The 22,488-nt window shown below is 40.6% G+C and overlaps 1 protein-coding gene and 1 long non-coding RNA gene across 2 annotated transcripts in view; one reads left to right on the top strand and one right to left on the bottom strand.

Moving 5' to 3' along the window:
• LOC148108700 (uncharacterized) overlaps positions 1-22,488 on the bottom strand; it is an 89,772-nt gene that overhangs the window by 53,923 nt on the left and 13,361 nt on the right. The gene's annotated exons all lie outside the window — the stretch shown is intronic.
• On the top strand, positions 10,636-11,616 carry LOC123787315 (olfactory receptor 6C4-like). Its single transcript, XM_045789962.2, has one exon. The coding sequence runs from the start codon at positions 10,690-10,692 to the stop codon at positions 11,614-11,616; it is 927 nt and encodes a 308-aa protein (XP_045645918.2). The 5' UTR covers positions 10,636-10,689.

Raw genomic sequence — 22,488 nt, 5'->3', positions numbered from 1 at the left:
TTAACTTAATGTAGACTGATATTTCCAGAAGAGGTTATATGCAAATCTAATGGTAACCAAATATCAAAAACCCTAATAAATATGCAAAGAATAAATACAAAGAAATCTAAATATATCACTAACGAAAATCAACAAAACATGAAAGAGAAAGACAAGAATGGATCAGAGAAAATCTACGGAAACAATGGCAAAATAAGTAATAAATGGCAATAAATACATATCTATCAATAATTATTTGAAAGTAAATGGGCTAAACGCTCCAATCAAAGGATGGCAGGTGTCAGAATAGATTAAAAAAAAAAAAAGACCCATCTATATGCTGCCTACAAGAGACTCGATTTAGACCTAAAAACACCTGCAAATCAGAAGTGAGGGCATGGAGAAACACTTATCATGCAAATGGATTTCAAAAGAAAGCCAGTGTAGCAATACTTACGTCGCACAAACTAGATGTTAAAACAGACTATAAAAAAAACAAGGGTACTATATAATTATAAGGGGACAATGCAACAAGAAGATATAACAAATGTAAATATTTATGCACCCAATATGGGAACACCCAAACATATAAAACAATTTATAACAAACATAAAGCAACTAATTGATAGTAACACGATAGTAGTAGGTGATATTAACACCCCACATACATCAATGGACAGATCACCTAAACAGAAAATCAACAGGAAACAACAGCTTTGAATGACACACTGGACCAGATGGACTTAGCAGATACATTCAGAACATTCCATCCTAAAACACCAGAGTACACATTCTTTTCAAGTACACAACGGACATTCCCCAGAACAGAGTACATACTAGCTCACTAGGTAGGCTGATTGCCCCCCAGCCACCCACCCACTCCCCTGGGCCAGCAAAGACTAACACGGAACTGGGATGTCCAACACTGCAGCAACAAATTGGGTTGAGTCAGATCTCTGTTTGCCCCTCCCTGCCGGTAGCAGGTCTAGTTGGGGGGGCTGAGTATAACCCCCACTAAAAGGCAAAGAGACAGTGTGAATCAGTGTCAAGGTGTCACCAGGGCTGAGAAGGAACCTGCACTTCCACCCCACCCATCTGCAATGGGGCAGCAAAGGTAGAGTGCTTCACTTTTGCCAGGATGGCATTGGCAAGGCTGAGCAAGAGACTGAAACTATGCACTCACTTGGCCTTGTGCTACACCTCAACAGACAGGATGCTAAAAAAATACATTACATAGGATACAAAATATTATAATAAAATATCCAGAATATCTAGAAAACAACCAGAAATTAATCACCATGGGGCGCCTGGGTGGCTCAGTCTGTTAAGTGTCTGAATCTTGATTTCACCTTAGGTCATGATCTCAGGGTCCCGGGATCAAGCCCCACATCAGGCTCTGTGATCAGCAGGGAGTCTGCTTGAGGATTTTCTCTCTCCCTCTCCCTCTGCCCCTCCCCTCACTTGCAGGCTCTCTCTCTGGGGCTCTCTCTTTCTCTAAAATAAATCTTTTTTTAAAAAATTTCTCATCACACAAAGAACCAGAAATACTGCAACTTAAATGAAAAAGACAATTAACAGATGCCAAACTGGGATGAATCAAATTTTGGGATTATCTCACAGGGATTTTAAAGCAACCATCATAAAAATGCTTCACTGCAATTGTGGATTCTCTTTAAATAAATGAAAAAATATCTCACAAAGTTATAAAAAAAATCTCACAAAGTTATAAAAAGGAACTAAAAGGAAATTATAGAGCTTAAAAATACAATAACAGAAATTTTGAAAACTCACTGAATGACCTCATTAATAAAGATGACTGAAGACAGAATCAGCGAACTTGAAGACAGATCGGTAGAATTTACTCAGAACAGAAACTAAATACATTTTTTTTAAATGAACAAAGCCTCAGGCATCCATGGGACAATTAGAAAGGAGCTAACATTGGTAAAATTGGAGTCCCAGAAGGAAAGAAGAAAGTAGAGCTGAGAAAGGATTCCAAGAAATAATTACTGAAAACCTCTCAAACTTGGAGGGGAAAAAAACACATAAACCAGGAGATTCAAGTAGCTGATCAGATTTCAAATAGAATAAAGCCAAAGAAATACACACCAAGACACATCTCATTTTGGGGTGCTAGTTATTTAGATGGGATATTTACCCAATCTAAGCACTTCTTTTGTATACTTTTTTATGCTTGTTAAATATTTTTTTTAAGATTTTATTTATTTATTCGACAGAGAGAAAGACAGCCAGAAAGAGAGGGAACACAGGCAAGGGGAGTGGGAGAGGAAGAAGCAGACTCCCAGCAGAGCAGGGAGCCTGATGCAGGGCTCAATCCCAGAACCCTGGGATCACGCCCTGAGCCTAAGGCAGACGCTTAATGACTGAGCCACCTAGGTGCCCCTATGCTTGTTAAATTTAAAAAAAAGATTCATTTTAAAAATAAGTGATGAAATAAAGAGATTTTCACATATAAAAAAACTAAAAATATTTGCCATGAGAAGAACCAGGCTATAACAAGTTATAAAAGATCAATGGATTATTAAAGTATCAATATCCTGGTTATACTATAGTTTTGCAAGTTGCTACTATCTTGGGAAACTGGTAAAAGATACACAGGATCTCTCTGAGGCATCTCTCTGTATTAAGGTCTAAAATGGAAGAGATCACACAAAACAAAGAATGGATAACAAGTAAATATGCACGTAAATCTAAGTGAACATTGCAAGATCAGTTTTGTTATATAGTATGCGGTTTTAACAAACACAGAGCACAGGGGCGCCGGGGTAGCTCAGTCATTAAGCGTTGCCTTCAGCTCAGGGCATGATCCCAGGGTTCTGGGATCAAGCTCCACATCAGTCACCCTGCTCTGCTGGGAGCCTGCTTCTTCCTCTCCCACTCGCCCTGCTTGTGTTCCCTCTCTCGCTGTCTCTGTCAAATAAATAAATAAAATCTTTAAAAAAAATAGAGCATAAAAACATAAATAAAAATATCATACTAAATGAGATATGAAATGGAGTTAAAACCCTACATTTCCTTTACTGACTGAGAGGAGCGTAAAGATACTAACTACAGACTTTGATAATTTTTTTGTGCACCTAACAACTAATTAGGCCTCAAAATTAACAAAATAAAACTTGGTAGACATATTAAGAAAGATAGTTAAGGGGTGCCTGGGTGGCTCAGTCGGTTAAGCATCTGCCTTCAGCTCAGGTCATGATCCTGGGGTGCTAGGATCCAGCCCTGCATCTGGTTTCCCACTCCGCAGGGAGTCTGCTTCTCCCTCTCCCTTTGACCCTCCCCTTGCTCATGCTCTCTCTCAAATAAATAAATAAAATCTGTAAAAATAAAATAAAATCATGGTGGAATTTTTTGGCCACAAAATCAATAGTAGGACACGACAAAAAATATATAGACTCAGGGTACAAGATTAAAATCTGGACTTAATAAAAATACAGAAAATATATAGCACCCAACAAATCCAAAATCCACTTTCTTTTCAAGAACAAACAAACAACAACAAAAAGAACAAAAGAATGTTTTTATAATGACAGAACCAAAATGAAAATCTCAAGAAATCTCAAAAGATTGGAAATATGGATTTGTTCTCTGCCCACAGTGTAATTATGCCAGAAATCAATATAAAAATACAACCAGAAAACACTAATGTCTTTGAAAATGTTTAAGATTTTATTTATTTATTTATTTGAGAGAGAGAGAGAGCACGACTGGGGGAAGGAGCAGAGAGAGTCTCAAGCAGACTTCCCACTGAGCATGGAGCCAGACCCAGGACGGTATCTCCTGACCCTGAGATCACGACCTGAGCTGAAATCAAGAGTCAGAGCTTAACCAACTGAGCCACCCAGGCATCCCAGTTTGAAAATTTTTAAATGCACTCCTAAATAACCTGGATATATTTCTGGAACAAACCTCTCTACATACACTGCAGCGTGCATATACAAAAATGCTCACTGCAGCATGTACAAAATTTCCCTGAAATGGAAACAACCTGAATTTCTATCAATAGTAAAATGGACAAATCATTTTAATGGTAAATTCATACATGCTGTTGCATTTGGTTAGAAAGTATCTTAAATATTTCCTGGTCAGCATTAATAATGTAAGTTTCTGCAGGGGCATTTCATGTGCCTAAGGCAATTCCTGTGACTCCAGGATCCTGAGCAGAGTGAGCACAATTACAGGAAAAGAGCATGTTGGTGTTGACACTGAGGGAAATCATGTTGCCTAAAATAAAATATTGGCATAAAAGGTTCACAGAGTACAGGTGATGTTAGGAGGAAGGTCTCGGAGTGGGATATGAGTGGGTATACAACAATGAAACCAAAGGCCTAACAGGAATGACTTTGACAGAAATATTTTGTATGGGGAGGTTTCTATTTATAAGATGCCAGAAGCCCTATGATCAGGACAAAGCAAGGGTCCTAAGTGTCAGAAGCCTATGATCAGGACAAAGCCAGAGGTCCTAAGTCTCAGAAGTCGAGCATAACTAAGGTTGCTGATGGTAGTAAGAGTCAGTGAGCAGACCACGTACTGTTCTGTAATTTTAGCAAGGTTTCTTTAAGGAAGACTTACTGCACTCTCTAAGGCCTGCAACCTGAGGCTGGTAAACAGGGTGAGGAGGGAAAGGTGGGTAGTTTTAATACATGCCTTTTCAAGAGCCCAGCATTGTGTACTTTCAAAGTGAAGTAAGTGCCTAGGTTACTATTAGTAATGTCTGGAACTCTAAAGTGAATAAGTGTCTTGTTGATGCCTCTGTTATGGCTTCACTGGTAACATGTCTGGAGGATAGATGAGCAATATTCCCTTCTAAGTGTCCACCATGGTCAGAGAATAGTAAGGATCCTCTGCAGAGGGAGTCAGTGACCCCATAAAATCTATTTGCCATCGGTTAATGGATAGTCCCTAGGGAAATGAGCCTCCTCAACTGTATAGACGGTGGCACATTTTCCCACGTACTGTACATGAGTTAGTCACTACGTTATTCATGGCTGAGGAGGACAGTCCCTTTCATTCTTCTCAGGACCTCAGGGCAGTGGCTTCTCTGTGGCCTGATATTTCATGGGCCCACTAGTCAAAGTTAGATCAGATCTGAGGTTGTGCCAATATGTGTCTCAGAAATCAAAGCCAATTTATCTGCCTGTGCATTACAATGAGCCCCTGAAAACTGAATTGTCATGTGTAGAGAATATGTGTGGCCTTATTTGTATTTTGGGGATCTAGGAGGGAAGATAGCCCAAAGTTCTTTACCCCAAGAAAGAGGGAGGAACACCTTAGATAAGGGATTGTTGTTGCTGCCGTTAGTCAGACCAGATGACCATACCATTGACAATGGCCTAGAGTCTATAAAAATGTGCAGAAGGAACCAAATGTTGGCCAGGACACCTTCTAGTGCTAAGATAACTGCTGACCCACGGGTCTCATCCATAATTAGGGATGTTCCACTTTGGAAATGGAATGCATCAGCTCTTCAGTACACTCTATCATGCATGACAGTGCTGCTAACACCTACAAGGACTACAAACTTCCTTTCCTGATCATTCATTTAATCCCAGAGTTAAAGAACTATTCATAGAGTAGAACATATCAGCCAAATCTATAACAGCAAAATATTTTCCAGTTGCTGATTCCTATTAATTTCAGTAAAATTAGGTATGCAGATCTTAATGGAGGCTCTGAGGCATTAAGGTTATGGTAATTCACTGTGAAGTGAATTCATTTACTTCAGGTTTGAGCACTGGCCAAACAGCGTTATTAAACCGAAAGATAATTCCTCAATTTCATAAAAACCAACCATGAAAAGCCTACAGCGAATATCATTCTCAATGGAGAAAAGCTGAAAGCCTTTCCCTTTTTTTAAAAAAAAGATTTTATTTATTTGACAAAGAGACAGCCAGCGAGAGAGGGAACACAGGCAGGGGGAGTGGGAGAGGAAGAAGCAGGCTCCCATCGAAGTAGCCTGATATGGGCCTCCATCCCAATACTCTGGGATTATGCCCTGAGCCAAAGGCAGACACTTAATGACTGCGCCACCCAGGCGCCCCTGAAAGCCTTTCCCTTAAGATCAGGAATATGACAAGGATGCCCACTCTCGCCATTATTATTCAACATAATACTAGAATTCCTTGCAACAGCAATCAGACAACAAAAAGGGATAAAAGGTATCCAAATCGGCAAAGAAGAAGTCAAAATGTCACTCTTCGCAGATGACATGATACTCTATATGGAAAACCCAAAAGAATCCACCCCCAAATTACTAGAACGTATAGAGCAATTCAGTAATGTGGTGGGATACAAAACCAATGCTTAGAAATCAGTTGCATTTCTATACATGAACAATGAGCCTGAAGAAAGAGAAATTAGGAAATCCATCCCTAAATGGGGATGCTATTGTAAATCAATAGCACCAAAAACCATACGCTACCTTGGAATTAACTTAACCAGAGACGTAAACGACCTATATTCTAGAAACTACAAATCACTCTTGAAAGACATTGAAGAAGACACAAAAAGATGGAAAATATTCCATGCTCATGGATCGGAAGGATAAACATAGTTAAAATGTCCATGCTACCCAGAGCAATCTACACTTTCAATACCATCCTGATCAAAATACCAATGACATTTTTCAAAGAACTGGAAGAAACAGCCCTTAAATTTGTGTGGAACCAGAAAAGGCCCTGAATCACCAAGGAATTGTTGAAAAGGAAAAACAAAGCTGGGGGCATCATGTTGCCAGATTTCAAGCTATACTACAAAGCTGTGATCACAAAGACAGCATGGTACTGGCACAATAACAGACACATAGACCAATGGAACAGAATAGAGAACCCAGAAATGGACACTTGGCTCTTTGGGCAACTAATCTTTGACAAAGCAGGAAAAAACATCCAGTGGAGAAAAGACAGTCTCTTCAATAAATGGTGCTGGGAAAATTGGACAGCTTTTTGCAAAGAATGAAGCTTCACCACTCTCTCACACCATACACAAAGATAAACTCCAAATGGATGAAAGACCTCGATGTGAGACAGGAATCCATCAAAATCCTAGAGGAGAGCATATGCAGCAACCTCTACAACATCGGCCAAAGCAACCTTTTTCATGACACATCCCCAAAGGCAAGAGAAACAAAAGATAAAATGAACTTGTGGGACTTCATCAAGATAAGAAGCTTCTGCACAGCCAAGGAAACAGTCAAAAAAAACTAAGAGGCAGCCCACGGAATGGGAGAATATATTTGCAAATGATGCTACAGATAAAAGACTGATATCCAAGATCTACAAAGAACTTCTCAAACTCAATACGCGAGAAACAAATAAACAAATCATAAAATGGGCAGAAGATATGAACAGACACTTTTCCAATGAAGACATACAAAGGGCTAACAGACACATGAAAAAATGTTCAAAATCATTAGCCATCAAGGAAATTCAAAACAAAACCACACTAAGATACCACCTTACGCCAGTTAGAATGGCAAAAATTGACAAGGCAAGAAACAACAATTGCTGGAGAGGATGTGGAGAAAGGGGATCCCTCCTACATTGTTGGTGGGAATGCAAGTTGGTACAGCCACTCTGGAAAACAGTGTGGAGGTCCCTTAAAAAGTTAAAAATTGAGCTACCCTATGACCCAGCCATTGCACTACTGGGTGTTTACCCCAAAGATACAGATTTAGTGAAGAGAAGGGCCATATGCACCCCAATCATCATAGCAGCATTGTCCACAATAGCTAAATTGTGGAAGGAGCCGAGATTCCCTTCAACAGATGACTGGATTAAGAAGTTGTGGTCCATATATACAATGGAATATTACTCAGCTATCAGAAAGAATGAGTTCTTAACATTTGCTGCAACATGGATGGCACTGGAGGAGATAATGCTAAGTGAAACAAGTCAAGCAGAGAGAGACAATTTTCATATGATTTCTCTCATCTATGGAACATAAGAACTAGGAAGATCAGTAGGGGAAGAAAGGGATAAAAAAGGGGGGGTAATCAGAAGGGGGAATGAAGCATGAGAGACTATGGACTCTGAGAAACAAAGTGAGGGCTTCAGAGGGGAGAGGGGTGGGGGAATGGGATAGACTGGTGACGGGTAGTAAGGAGGGCACATATTGCATGGTACACTGGGTGTTATACGCAAATAATGAATCATGGAACATTACATCAAAAACTAAACATATACTGTATGGTGACTAACATAATAAAAAATTATTATTAAAAAAGAAGAAAAATAAAGCGAAAGATAATAGGAAGAATGAGCAGACCAGGCACACCAATCCCCAGGGATCTCACTCTATTGCTTTCAGCTTCAAAAACATCATGTTCTCTCATGGAACTCTTTATCATGGTCTCTCTGAACCTTCTCTCCTCAGCCATATGTTTACAACTTGTTCTCAAAGTTGTCAACAATTGAGAATCATGTGAAGCTTTTAAACTTAAGTCCACAGGGCATGTTTAGCTTCTTCAGGAAATTGATCCCCATGGGCCTGTTCTCAAAACGGCAGATAAACCCTGTGTCACTCTGCCTAATACAGAGACTGCAGAGAAGCCCAAACCCTGCCTTCTGACTTCAACATAATCTCCCTGAGAACAAAAATATTAAGGAATTGTCCATCTATCAAAGTCCACCTCTGATTCTATCATTGCTGGGATAGGGATTACTTGTTTATTTGTTTTTCTTTTTTATTATATATGTGAAGGACTGTGTCCCTCTGGAACTATGATTGGATTCTGGTTTGGATTCATAGAATGGAAGGTAATACACGTCCTCGGTAAGCCCCACACACTCGGGTACTTTCATTAAGAGAAGAGTACAAAGTTTACATGTGGAATCTAAGAAACAAACCCACAAAACAAAACAGAAAGTGACTCATAGATACAAGAATGAACTGATGGTTACCAGAGTGGGGAGAAGCTGGGGGGAGGGAAGCAAAATAGGTGAAGGGGATTATGAGGTACAAACTTCCAGTTATAAAATAAATAAAGCCCAGGGATATAATGTACAGCATAAGTGATAATCAGTAATGTTGTAATAACTTTTACGGTGGCAGATAGTAACTAAACCTATTGTAGTTACCATGCATAAAAATATCAAATCACCATGTTGCATACCTGAAACTAATGTAATATTGCATGTGAATTATAATTCAATTTCTTGAAATAAACAAATAAATAGCCACCTACAGCTATTGACTCCAACAAAAGAGAGAGAGACAGATGGGTAGAATGTTGATGGGAAGCCAACAGACAGCATATTAAATTTGATACTACTCAGAGACTCACATGGCCCATCTCACTTTCTATTTACCTCAGGAACGGGCAAACATCCCACCGCAGTCATTCAGATTGTCAAGGATGTGAGCACTGGATGTTTTTAAAGTCACTGATGTTATTATTCTATAAATGTGGGTCATGATGTCAACCAATTGTGAAAATCGGGATGAAAATGCAGTACTTGCCAAAGACCACAGGTTAGTACAAACAGGGAAGGGGGGTTGAAGGAGAATCCAGGTCAAAGTTTAATATCACCTCATGCCTCCAACAGCTGTGTGGAATAATGGGGAGATAAAAACGATTCTGAGGATATTTATCTAACCCGTATGCATGTGAGTTAGAGGGACCTTTTCTATTCTCTTTGCCTCTGAATCAGAAAAATCCAAATAGGCACGAAGGACACCACGGCCAAAGTTTCCTTACTCGGGGATTACAGATTTATCTACAAAGGACTCTTCTTGTTAGAAACATGAATGTCCCTCTTCCCGGTTTCTACAAGCCAAGAATAGAGAACAGGAACATTTGAGGCATGATAAACTGTCATCCTTAGTTTGCCATTGAGGACTCTTTAAGACTTTGAGGAAAATCCACTCTGAGCTGCTGCCTGTGGATATTTCAAAATCCCTATTCTCACAGCTATATCCCAAATCTACCTATAAGACTTCGAACATGGCAGAGAAACATATAAGAAAATGCTAATTATTATGATTTATGGATACCAGTGCCTTGTTCAGGTAGTCAAAAATGCTCACAATATAAGAGTGCTGAACCAAAGATCTTAAAGCCCTATTACAAATTTATGCTTCCAAAGAAATAGGGGTGCAGGAAAAAAATCACTGACGCATCAAAACCTTCAACCATATCCATGTGATGACTGTCCTGGTGGTTGCTGAAACAAGGGAGTTAGAGGTTTGGACAATAATGAAGATGAGGATCTATGGCAGACAGCCAGTGAAACGTCAAATACTGCAGGGAAGGGAGAAGAGCACGAGCAGGGGAAAGGGAAGCACAGAAAACAGAATCTGATAGAAATAGTTCCACCAAAAGCACAGAAGTATGAGAAATTAACAGAGTCAGAGGAAAACATTTCGTAAACATTTTGGGATTAAAGGATAGGTTCAAAATGTTACTCTTCTGAAAAAAAATGTGAGTAATTATTCTGTAATAGAGTCTGGTAAGTGTCCGGGAATATGTCAACTTGAGAAATTAAAAACACTTTAGGAATAAGGTCATTCACATAGAAGATGATTGGGCTTCCATGGAGCCAAGTCCAGGGCAACGCGATGCTGGTTTAGGTCAACTGCATGGGGAGTAATATATGACATGACTCACTAGGATCAGCTTTGTCTCTCCTACCTAAGAAATGTGAGTTTTCATCATTCACCTCTTTCCTTTAGATCTCCAAGAGGTCAATAATGAAAAACAGGACGTTTACTGAGTTTATTCTGTTGGGCTTCACCAATCAACCTGAAGTCCAGGCTGTGATATGCATCTTTCTGTTCCTCACCTACGTGATAAGTGTCCTAGGAAATCTGACTATCATCATTCTCACTCTAATAGACCCTCACCTCCAGACCCCCATGTATTTCTTCCTCCGGAATTTCTCCTTCTTAGAAATTTCCTTCACATCCATTTTTATTCCCAGATTTCTGACCAGCGTGACAACAGGAAATAAAGTCATCAGTTTTGCTGGATGCTTGATTCAATATTTTTTTGCTATATTCCTTGGGGCAACAGAGTTTTACCTCTTGGCTTCTATGTCCTATGACCGCTATGTTGCCATCTGCAAACCCCTGCATTACCTGACCATCATGAGCAACAGGGTCTGCATACAACTCGTGTTCTGCTCCTGGCTGGGAGGATTCCTAGCTATCTTACCCCCAATCATCCTGATGAGCCAGGTGGATTTCTGTGCTTCCAATGTTGTGAATCACTATTTCTGTGACTATGGGCCCCTTCTGGAGCTGGCCTGCTCAGACACAAGCCTCCTAGAAGTGATGGTCCTCTTCGTGGCGGTTGTGACTCTGGTGGTTACTCTGGTGCTGGTGACATTTTCTTACACATTCATTATCAGGACCATTCTGAGGATCCCTTCTGCCCAGCAAAGGACAAAGGCTTTTTCCACTTGTTCCTCCCACGTGATTGTCGTCTCCCTCTCTTATGGCAGCTGCATGTTTATGTACATCAATCCCTCTGCAAAAGAAGAAGGTGCCTTCAACAAAGGAATGGCTGTGCTCATTACCTCAATTACTCCCTTGTTAAACCCCTTCATTTACACTCTAAGAAATCAGCAAGTGAAGCAAGCATTCAAGGACACCATCAAAAAGATTGTGAAGCTTTAAAAGACAATACATTTCCGTGAAAAATAGATTTCACTTGCTAAATGTGTATTGAGTGTCTCCTATGTTTCAAATGCTGAACTGGCCCTTGAGGATAAATATATGAATGACATATGTCCTAAGTTAAGGAATCTGCAGCCTACTAAGACAGAAAGGTGTTAAACTGTAAATTCATGTAGTAAGTTTACAAAAAATAAAAGAACATGGTTAAGTGCTGTTAAGGAGGAAAAATGAGAATCCATAAAAAGAACAGTAGGAGGGAATTAACTATTTTCCAGAAATGACTTGAAATTTAAGAGGCAAACATATTGCTTATTTAGAAGAGTGGAAAGATAAGGATTCAGAGTGAGACAGAGAGGCCATGATGAAGGTATTTTTTAATTACAGACTATGGAGTTTCATCTTTCAGTTGACATTGGTGAGTCCAGAGAAGTTTTAAGAAAGGAAGTTATATTATCAGCATCATTTTGAAGGAAATCCGGCATTGGCATTGTTCTTCCTCATGGAGCCGTGGAGACTATGCTTTGGACAAAGTGTCAATAATTTTGATTCTCCTCCCCTTTGTCATTCATCTTTCAACTGTAGCCATTACAACTTTCATCCTTCCCTAAAGGAAAATTAAAAGGATATACATTTGGTTCACTTCTCTCCAAATGAGGTGAAAACCCTCAAGATTTTGTCAACTTAAACATCCATTTTCCAGAAGTTGTGGAGCCAAGGTTAAAAGTCTCCTGCTTCTTCACAGGATCTATTGTTGCTTTTCTAGCTGGGATCTTTTTAAGTTAATGGCTGAGATCTCCCACTCTCTCTCTCTCTCTCTTTTGTAGTTTCTGGTGATTTCTTTTTCTATTGTAATTTTATTTTCATCTGTTTGTTTATTTTGTTAGATATTAGAAAGGACAAATTCTGTGATATGACTCCATTCATTAAGTTTTCCCCAAGCTTTTGTTTTTGTTTATAACATAAACCATGGATGCCTGTTTCATAAACAGATAATGAATATAAAATAGTAATATGGTTTTATATTTAGAATTTAATGTGTAAGTCTTAGCAACCAAATGGGAACAGACTACCCTACCAAGATCTCTACACATGGATTCAAGGTAACAACAGCTTGAATATGAACTGGTGGTAGGGTCTCAACCTTAGGAACTAAGAACATTTTTGGAAACCCGAGTACTTGCACATACCTTAGTAATATCCTAATACACTACAGATTGTTCATTACCATTTGAGGTACAAGTGGAGCATCATCTGGTGTGTCCATGTGCTTTATATCTGGTAACATTGTTGAGTGGAACGATGCTTCTTGGGCATTTAAGAAACAAGCTGTATTGGACTGGATAGGAGAGAAAATTTCCAGAACCACAGAAAATATTGAAGAGTGCATGGTATTTAGAATAAAAGGTCTTATATGTAAAGTCATTGCTATTTTGAATATCTGGATTTCTTTGGTGGCTAAGCTAAAGATTAGTGATGACTTTTAATTTATTACAAATTGTTGGGGAACACCATCAAAAAGACATGACCCCGCTGATTGACCCGTGAGCTGGGCCCGGGTGGGAGGGGAAACCACAGGCTCCTCGCCCCCTCCCCTGAGCTTCCACTTGCCTTTCTCTTTCGCAGGGGCTGCTCCAAGGACATAGCCTTGAGATGGTGATGTGGTGTTGACAACACCTGAACAATTTACGTGACGGAACCCAGCTAAGGCCTCTTTATAAATTCTTAAGACGCAGTGGGCAAGTGCAGGGATCCATTCACCTTGCTGCTGCCCAAGTCAAGCTTCACATGTAAATTCCCTTCGCTTATTAAAACTGCCACCTACCCACCCAGAGAGGCCTGCCCCTTTCTTCCATCTCTCCCTGCCCTCTGAGTACAGGCGCGGGTTTCAGATTTTACCTGGGAAGCTCTCAAGAGGGTTACAAACCAACACAAGTTCACTGAGCTATCAACTGATATAGAAATGTTCTTAAATAGCCACATTTCGATCATTAAGTTCACCCAAATCCACATTTCTACTACAATCTGTGCTGAAGTAGAACACAGTGCCACATACTGGTCAAAAATAGAGGCTCTAGTTCAAATCCCAGATTCCCAACCTTCTACAAGAGTTGCCTTGGGATTGTTACTTGACCTCTTCTCAAACTCTAAAATGTGGATAGTAATCATATCTATCATATACAATAGTTTTGAGCATTAAATGAGATAATAAGTGTAAAACATTTTAAAAGCCAATACTTAAGTGTTTAATAAGTGATACCCATTATAACAGTATGAACAACAACCTTCTCAAGAAACTGGGGCTTAATTAGTATGAACAGATAGTAAATTGATTGGTTTAAAATAATGGGATTATAAACATGTTGGCCATTCTACTTGGCCAGTCCCTCTGCAGCAAAGCCAACTTATTCACATCTCTCTTATGTCCAGTTGCATCCTTCGGTAGCCAGATCAATGAAGGTCTTATGCACTCTTCACATAACACCAATCAGAACATTTGGCAGGAAATTATTAGAGCTGACTACATCAACTCCATGTGCCCTGGAGATCTCTAAATATGCTGAGATAAGGAAGGAGGGTACTTGGTGTAAGTCAAAGTTTAAGAACACTAAGCAGGGCTTCACCCAGCCTTCATAATATAAGCATTTACAAATTAATTAGGGAGGGAACACATCAGCTTCTAAATGAACTTGTCAAAAAAAAAAAAAAGACAGGTCATGCACTTATGAAACTGTTCACTAAACTGGCTTTATGCTGGCACTTTTGGAATGTAATCCAAGTCACAGATAAGCAAAGGAATGAGTTTACTGATTCTGTGGCTGAGTCTGAGAATGTTCAATTTCTAAATGTTGAGTTGGTGGGCTTTATCCTTCCTGTCATCACTGTAGACAAGAATCAAAAGAAGGGCCCCTGGGTGGCTCAGTCAGTTGAGCATCTGACTCTTGGCTTCAGCTCAGGTCATGATCTCAGAATTGTGAGACCGAGCCCCATGTTGGGCTCAGCACTGAGCACGGAGCCTGCTTGGGATTCTCTCTCTCCCACTCTTTCTCTTTGCTCCTCCCCCACTCCACTCACACTCACTCTGTCTCTCAAATAAAATTAAAGATTATTTTGAAAAAAGAATAAAAAGAAACAGTTTTAGCTACTTGCATTCTCAGGATAACATTAGAGCCGTGCTAGAGCGAGGAGACAATAAAAACAAGTGCTGCCACACTTCAGCATAGTTCCTCTATCCTCTCTTCCTAAACCCCCAGAAATTATGGACTATGGATTACAAATCTAAACAGGTAGTATTCTCCCAATGCACTCCTTGCAAAACATTTAAAATAAAACTCAAAAGAAAAAAAAAGAGTATTTTTTAAGATGGCAGGTTATGCAAGAACAATTCTAGAATGATTTGGGCTATCTGGCCTGAGAGTCATCTTTGTCATTTCTTTAAACTTATCCAGAAGGGGATGGCTCATTCGGTTAAGTGACCAACTCTTGATTTTGGCTCAGGTTGTGTTCTCAGGGTCGTGAGATAGAGCCCTGCATCTGGCTCCATGCTCAGAACAGACTCTACCTGCCCTTCCCCTTCTCCCACTGTCCCTTCCCCTGCTCTCTTGTACTCTCTCTCTCTAAAATATATAAATTAATTAAATCTTCTTTTTAAATAAATAAATTTATCCAGAAGGTCACAAACCAGGGCTTAAGCTTCTATTCATATGCATCACTAGACAATAGAGCTAAAGCTATACAGAGGTCATGAGTTCAGAAGCCAAAACCACCACCCATCTTAGGAATATATCCACTGAGAGAGAGGGGCAAGATTACACACCAGACAACACATGATACAAAGAATTACTGGAACAGAAACAGCCAAGAATTTAAAATAAGTATAATTTCAGGGCACCCAGTCGCTCAGTCTGTTAAGTGTCTACCTTTGGCTCAGGTCATGATCCCAGGGTCCTGGGATTGAGACAGGCTCCCTGCTCAGCAGAGACTCTGCCCCTCTCCCTGCTCATGCACCCTCTCTCTCTTTCTTTCTCTCCCTCAAGTAATAAATAAATTCTTTTAATTAAGTAAGTAAGTATAATCTCCTCAAAAAGATAAGAATAGAGGAGGGACTGAGGAGCCTCCAAGTATCAGATCCAGCTCACAGGTCAACCAGCCGGGGTCATGTCTTCTTGATGGTGTTCCCCAACAATTTGTAATAAATTAAAAGTCATCACTAACCTCTAGTTTAGCCACCAAAGAAATCCAGATATTCAAAATAGCAACAGTTTTACATAAAAGACCTTTTATTCAAAATACCATTCACTCTTCAGTATTTTCTGCAGTTCTGGAAATTTTCTCTCCTAACTAGTCCAATACAGCTTGTTTCTTTTTTTTTTTTTTTTTAAATGATTTTTTATTATATTATGTTAGTCACCATACAGTACATCCCCGGTTTCCGATGTAAGGCTCGATGATTCATTAGTTGTGTATAACACCCAGTGCACCATGCAATACGTGCCCTTCTTACTACCCATCACCGGTCTATCCCATTCCCCCACCCTCCTCCCCTCTGAAGTCCTCAGTTTGTTTCTCATAGTCCATAGTCTCTCATGTTTCATTCCCCCTTCTGATTACCCCCCCCTTTCTTTATCCCTTTCTTCCCCTACCGATCATCCTAGTTCTTATGTTCCATAGATGAGAGAAATCATATGATAGTTGTCTTTCTCTGCTTGACTTATTTCACTTAGCATTATCTCCTCCAGTGCTGTCCATGTTGTAGCAAATGTTGAGAACTCGTTCTTTCTGATAGCTGAGTAATATTCCATTGTATATATGGACCACAACTTCTTAATCCAGTCATCTGTTGAAGGGCATCTCGGCTCCTTCCACGATTTAGCTATTGTGGACATTGCTGCTATGAACATTGGGGTGCATATGGCCCTTCTCTTCACTACGTCTGTATCTTTGGGGTAAATACCCAGTAGTGCAATGGCTGGATCATAGGGTAGCTCAATTTTTAACTTTTTAAGGGACCTCCACACTGTTTTCCAGAGTGGCTGTACCAACTTGCATTCCCAACAATGTAGGAGGGATCCCCTTTCTCCACATCCTCTCCAACAATTGTTGTTTCTTGCCTTGTCTATTTTTGCCATTCTAACTGGCGTAAGGTGGTATCTCAGTGTGGTTTTGATTTGAATTTCCTTGATGGCTAATGATTTTGAACATTTTTTCATGTGTCTGTTAGCCATTTGTATGTCTTCATTGGAAAAGTGTCTGTTCATATCTTCTGCCCATTTTTTGATTTGTTTATTTGTTTCTCGTGTATTGAGTTTGAGAAGTTCTTTGTAGATCTTGGATACCAGTCCTTTATCTGTAGTGTCATTTGCAAATATATTCTCCCATTCCGTGGGCTGCCTCTTAGTTTTTCTGACTGTTTCCTTGGATGTGCAGAAACTTTTAATCTTGATGAAGTCCCATAAATTCATTTTATCTTTTGTTTCTCTTGCCTTTGGGGATGTGTCATGAAAAAGGTTGCTTTGGCCGATGTCGTAGAGGTTGTTGCCTATGTTCTCCTCTAGAATTTTGATGGATTCCTGTCTCACATCGAGGTCTTTCATCCATTTGGAGTTTATTTTTGTGTATGGTGTGAGATAGTGGTCAAGTTTCATTCTCTTGCATGTAGCTGTCCAATTTTCCCAGCACCATTTATTGAAGAGACTGTCTTTTTCCCACCGGATGTTTTTCCTGCTTTATCAAATATTAGTTGCCCAAAGAGCCGAGGGTCCATTTCTGGGCTCTCTATTCTGTTCCATTGGTCTATGTGCCTGTTTTTGTGCCAGTACCATGCTGTCTTTGTGATCACAGCTTTGTAGTACAGCTCGAAATCCGGCATTGTGATGCCCCCAGCTTTGTTTTTCCTTTCAACAGTTCCTTGGAGATTCGGGGCCTTTTCTGTTTCCATACAAATTTAAGGACTGTTTGTTCCAGTTCTTTGAAAAATGTCCTTGGTATTTTGATCGGGATAGCATTGAAAGTGTAGATTGCTCTGGGTAGCACGGACATTTTAACTATGTTAATTCTTCCGATCCATGAGCATGGAATATCTTTCCATCTTTTTATGTCTTCCTCAATGTCTTTTAAGAGTGATTTATAGTTTCTAGAATATAGGTCCTTTACGTCTCTGGTTAAGTTAATTCCAAGGTAACGTATGGTTTTTGGTGCTATTGTAAATGGGATGGATTCCCTAATTTCTCTTTCTTCGGTCTCGTTATTCGTGTATAGAAATGCAACTGATTTCTGAGCATTGATTTTGTATCCCGCCACGTTACTGAATTGCTCTATAACTTCTAATAGTTTGGGAGTGGCTTCTTTTGGGTTTTCCATATAGAGTATCATGTCATCTGCAAAGAGAGACATTTTGACTTCTTCTTTGCCAATTTGAATACCTTTGATCCCTTTTTGTCGTCTGATTGCTGTTGCAAGGACTTCTAGTACTATGTTGAATAATAGTGGCGAGAGTGGGCATCCTTGTCGAGTTCCTGATCTTAAGGGAAAGGCTTCCAGCTTTTCCCCATTGAGAATAATATTTGCAGTAGGCTTTTCATAGATGGCTTTTATGAGATTGAGAAATGTACCTTCTATTCCTACACTCTGAAGGGTTTTAATCAGGAAAGAATGCTGTATTTTGTCAAATGCTTTTTCAGCATCGATTGAGAGGATCATATGGTTCCTGAGTCTTTTCTTGTTGATATGATGTATCACGCTGATTGATTTGCGAATATTGAACCACGCTTGCATCCCAGGTATGAATCCCACTTGATCGTGATGGATAATCCTTTTAATGTACTGTTGGATTCTATTAGCAAGTATCTTGTTGAGGATTTTGGCGTCCATATTCATTAGGGAAATCAGTCTGTAATTCTCCTTTTTGATGGGGTCTTTGCCTGGTTTGGGGATCAAGGTAATATTGGCCTCATAGAATGAGTTTGGTAGCTTTCCTTCTGTTTCTATTTTTTAAAATAGCTTTAGGAGAATAGGTATTATTTCTTCTTTGAATGTTTGGTAGAATTCCCCAGGAAAACCGTCCGGGCCTGGAGTTTTGTTATTTGGAAGGTTGTTGATCACTGACTCAATTTCTTCATAATTAATTGGCCTGTTTAAGGAATCAATTTCTTCCGGTTTCAATCTTGGTAGTTTATAGGTTTCCAGGAAGGATTCCATCTCTTCCAGATTGCTTAGTTTATTGGCATATAGCTGTTGATAAAAATTTCTAATAATCCTTCCAATTTCAATGATGCGCGTCGTGACCTCTCCTTTTTCATTCATAATTTTAATAATCTGGGTCCTTTCTCTTTTCTTTTGGATAAGTCTTGCCAGTGGTCTGTCAATTTTATTGATTCTCTCAAAGAACCAGCTTCTAGTCCTGTTGATCTGCTCTACTGTACTTCTGGTTTCTGCTTGATTGATTTCAGCTCTAATTTTGGTCAACTGCTTCCTCGTGCGTGGATTAGGCCTGTCCCTCTGTTGCTGTTCCAGCTTCTTGAGGTGAGAATATAAAAACTGCATTTTAGATTTTTCTATTCTTTTGAGTGAGGCTTGGATGGCTATGTATTTCCCCCTTAGGACTGCCTTTGCAGTATCCCATAGGTTTTGGACTGTTGTATTTTCATTCTCATTGGTCTCCATAAATTGTTTAATTTGATTTTTGATTTCCTGGTTTATCGAGTCATTCCTGAGCAGGATGGTTCTTAGTCTCCAAGTGTTTGAGTTTCTTCCAAATTTTTCCTTGTGGTTGAGTTCCAATTTCAGAGCGTTGTGGTCTGAGAATATGCAGGGGATAATTTCAATCTTTTGGTATCGGTTGAGACCTGTTTTGTGTCCCAGAACATGGTCTATTCTTGAGAATGTTCCATGGGCATTAGAATAGAATGAGTATTCTTTGGTTCTGGGGTGTAGTGTTCTATATATATCTATGAGGTCCAACTCGTCGAGTATGGCATTCAAAGCCTTTGATTCTTTGCTTAGTTTTTGCCAGGGTGTTCTGTCTATTTCTGAGAGTGGAGTGTTGAGGTCCCCTACTATTAATGTATTTTTATTTATATGTCTCTTTATTCTGGTTAAGAGTTGGCTTGTGTATCTTGCTGCTCCCCTGTTGGGGGCATATATATTTATAATTGTCATATCCACTTGTTGAATACTTCCCTTAAGAATAATATAGTGCCCTTCTGCATCTCTAACTATAGTCTGTAGTTTAAAATCTAATTTATCTGATATGAGAATTGCTACCCCAGCTTTCTTTTGAGGTCCATTTGCGTGAAAGATGGTACTCCATCCCTTTACTCTCAGTCTGAATGCATCTTTGGGTTTGAAATGAGTCTCTTGTAGACAGCAAATGGATGGGTCATTTCTTTTTATCCAATCTGCAACCCTGTGGCATGTTATGGGATGGTTCAAACCATTTACATTAAGACTGATTACTGAGAGATATGCTTTTAATTCTGCCATGTTGTCAGTAAAGTCTTTGTTTGTATTGGCTGTGACTTTCTGTTCTGTATCACTCTTGGGGCCTTTTTACTTTTATAGAACCCCCTGTAATATCTCCTGTAGGGCTGGTTTCGTGGTTACAAAATTGGTTAGTGACTGGCGATTCTGAAATGTCTTTATTTCTCCATCAATTCTGAATGAGAGCCTTGCTGGATAAAGGATCCTTGGCTGCATGTTTTTCTCTGAAAGAGCTTTAAATATGCTCCCCCAACCCTTTCTCTCATTCCAGGTCTGTGTAGACAGGTCTGACGTAATTCTGATGCTTTTACCTTGGTACGTGAGAAATTTCTTTGCCCTGGCCGCTTTCAATACTGTATCCTTGCATCTAATATTTGCGAATTGCACTATGACGTGACGTGGCGTAGGTTTGTCATGGTTGAGCTTGGGAGGGGTCCTCTCTGCCTCTTGGACACGAATGTTTGTTTCCCTTGCTAGATTAGGGAAGTTTTCAGCTACAATTTGTTCAAATATCTCTTCTAGACCTCTGTTTTTCTCCACCCCCTCGGGGATGCCGATGATTCTAACATTGGATCGTTTCATTGAGTCAGTAATCTCCCGTAACCTACATTCGTGGGCGTGGATTTTTTTAAGACCATCTTCTATTTTCATTTTTCCCTCTATTAACCCATCCTCCAATTCACTAACCCGTTCCTCTGCTTCTGCGACCCTGGCCGTCAGAGCCTCTAGTTTTGCCTGCATTTGGCTCATAGAATTTTTAATTTCTGTCAGATTCGCTCTCATCTCTGTCCTTAGGGATTCTATATTCTCAGTAACCTTTTCGTTAATAGTTTTTTCAATTCTACTCATCATTTTGACCATCGTTACTCTGAATTCCATTTCTGATAATTTGGTTACATCCATATCCATTATTTCTGTGGCAGAGGCCACAGAATCACTGTCTTTTCTTTGCTGGGGGGGGGGGGCTTCTCCTTCTTGTCATTCTGATGAAGAGAGGTTGCGGGGTTTCCAGAGCCCAAATTATTGACTGGGTCCCAGGCCGTGCCCCTTGTTTTATAGGGATCTTAGGGATGTGGGCTTCTTCTTTAAAGATTTTATTTATTTATTTATGTGGCAGCCAACCAGCGAGAGAGGGAATAGAAGCAGGGGAGTGGGAGAGGAAGAAGCAGGCTCCCAGCGGAGGAGCCCGATGAGGGACTCCTTTCCGGAACGCCGGGATCACGCCCTAAGCCGAAGGCAGGCGCTCACTGACTGCGCCACCCAGGCGCCCGGGTTGTGGGCTTCTTGATTTTTCAGCCTGCCTTCTGTGTTCTGGGGGAGGGGCCTGCCGCGCCGATACTCAGGCAACCCTGTTTGGGTAGAGTCTCGGCGTCCCCTGCGAGGGGGGATGGGGATGGGCACTCCCTGAGCCAGTTTTTCCAGGCTTTTGTTCTCTGGCGGCTTTCCCTGGCGGTTTACTGTGCCTCTTCTGAGAGTCAGAGCAGCAGCGGCCGAATTTCAGCCTCTGTCACAGAACAGAGAGATTGCGGCCCGTTCTCTACTAATGTTCTGGCCACTTTAACTCTGTTTCTGTTGGTGCTGCTCAACCCTGCAGCGTCCCGGGATGTGCGCCCCACACCCGGCGTCCCAGCCCTCACTTCCAGGGCCGGCGCGTCTCTGTCCTTTGTGTTTCTAACGCCGCCAGCCACCGGCCGCCCCGCACGCTCCCGGATCTCCCGGTCTCAGTCTGGATCCAGTGAGCGCACCGGGATTCCGGTGTTCCGCGAGATGCCTGGTGGCGCGCGCACCCGGCTCACGGTCTCAGTCTGCTGTTTTGCAGGTGCCGTCCGCGAGCCCCGCCCGTTCTCCCGTGCAAGTGGCTACCACTTCCCGGCGCCCGAACACGGCGGCTCCCTCCCCCTTCCGTTTATCTTCCGATATCTGTGCACAGTTTCATGGCTCCCCGCTTCGTACCTCAATACTCAGCGCTGGAGATGTTCATTTGTAGAGATCCAGATGCGTCTTCCTGCGTCTCAGGCTGGTTCCGTGGTTGTTTAGGCTGGTCTGGTACCTATCCAGCTCGACTCGGAGGACCGGCTGAAAACGGTGTCTCCTACTCCTCCACCATCTTAACTCCGTCCTCCAATACAGCTTGTTTCTTAAATGCCCAAGAAGCATCATTCCACTCAACAATGTTACCACATATAAAGCACATGGACACACCAGATGATGCTCCACTTGTACCTCAAACAGCAACCAGCATTCTGCAATGCATTAGGACATTACTAAAGTATGTGCAAGTACTCAGATTTCCAAAAATGTTCTTAGTTAAGTACACAAAGCTGTAGTAATCAAAACAGTATGGTACTGGCACAAAAGGATTAATTAATTTTAAAATGAAATAAAAATAATCCATCA

Source organism: Ursus americanus, chromosome 17 (genome assembly GCF_024610735.1).
Source record: "Ursus americanus isolate L20-20 chromosome 17, mUrsAme1.1.p, whole genome shotgun sequence".
Taxonomy (NCBI): Eukaryota; Metazoa; Chordata; class Mammalia; order Carnivora; family Ursidae; genus Ursus; species Ursus americanus.
Note: the sequence above shows the minus strand (reverse complement) of the source record. Positions and strands in the feature narration are given on the sequence as shown.

What these genes read in the sequence shown, in the direction of transcription:
- LOC123787315 (XM_045789962.2), top strand. Translation starts at nt 10,690, where the DNA reads ATGAAAAACAGGACGTTTACTGAGTTTATTCTGTTGGGCTTCACCAAT.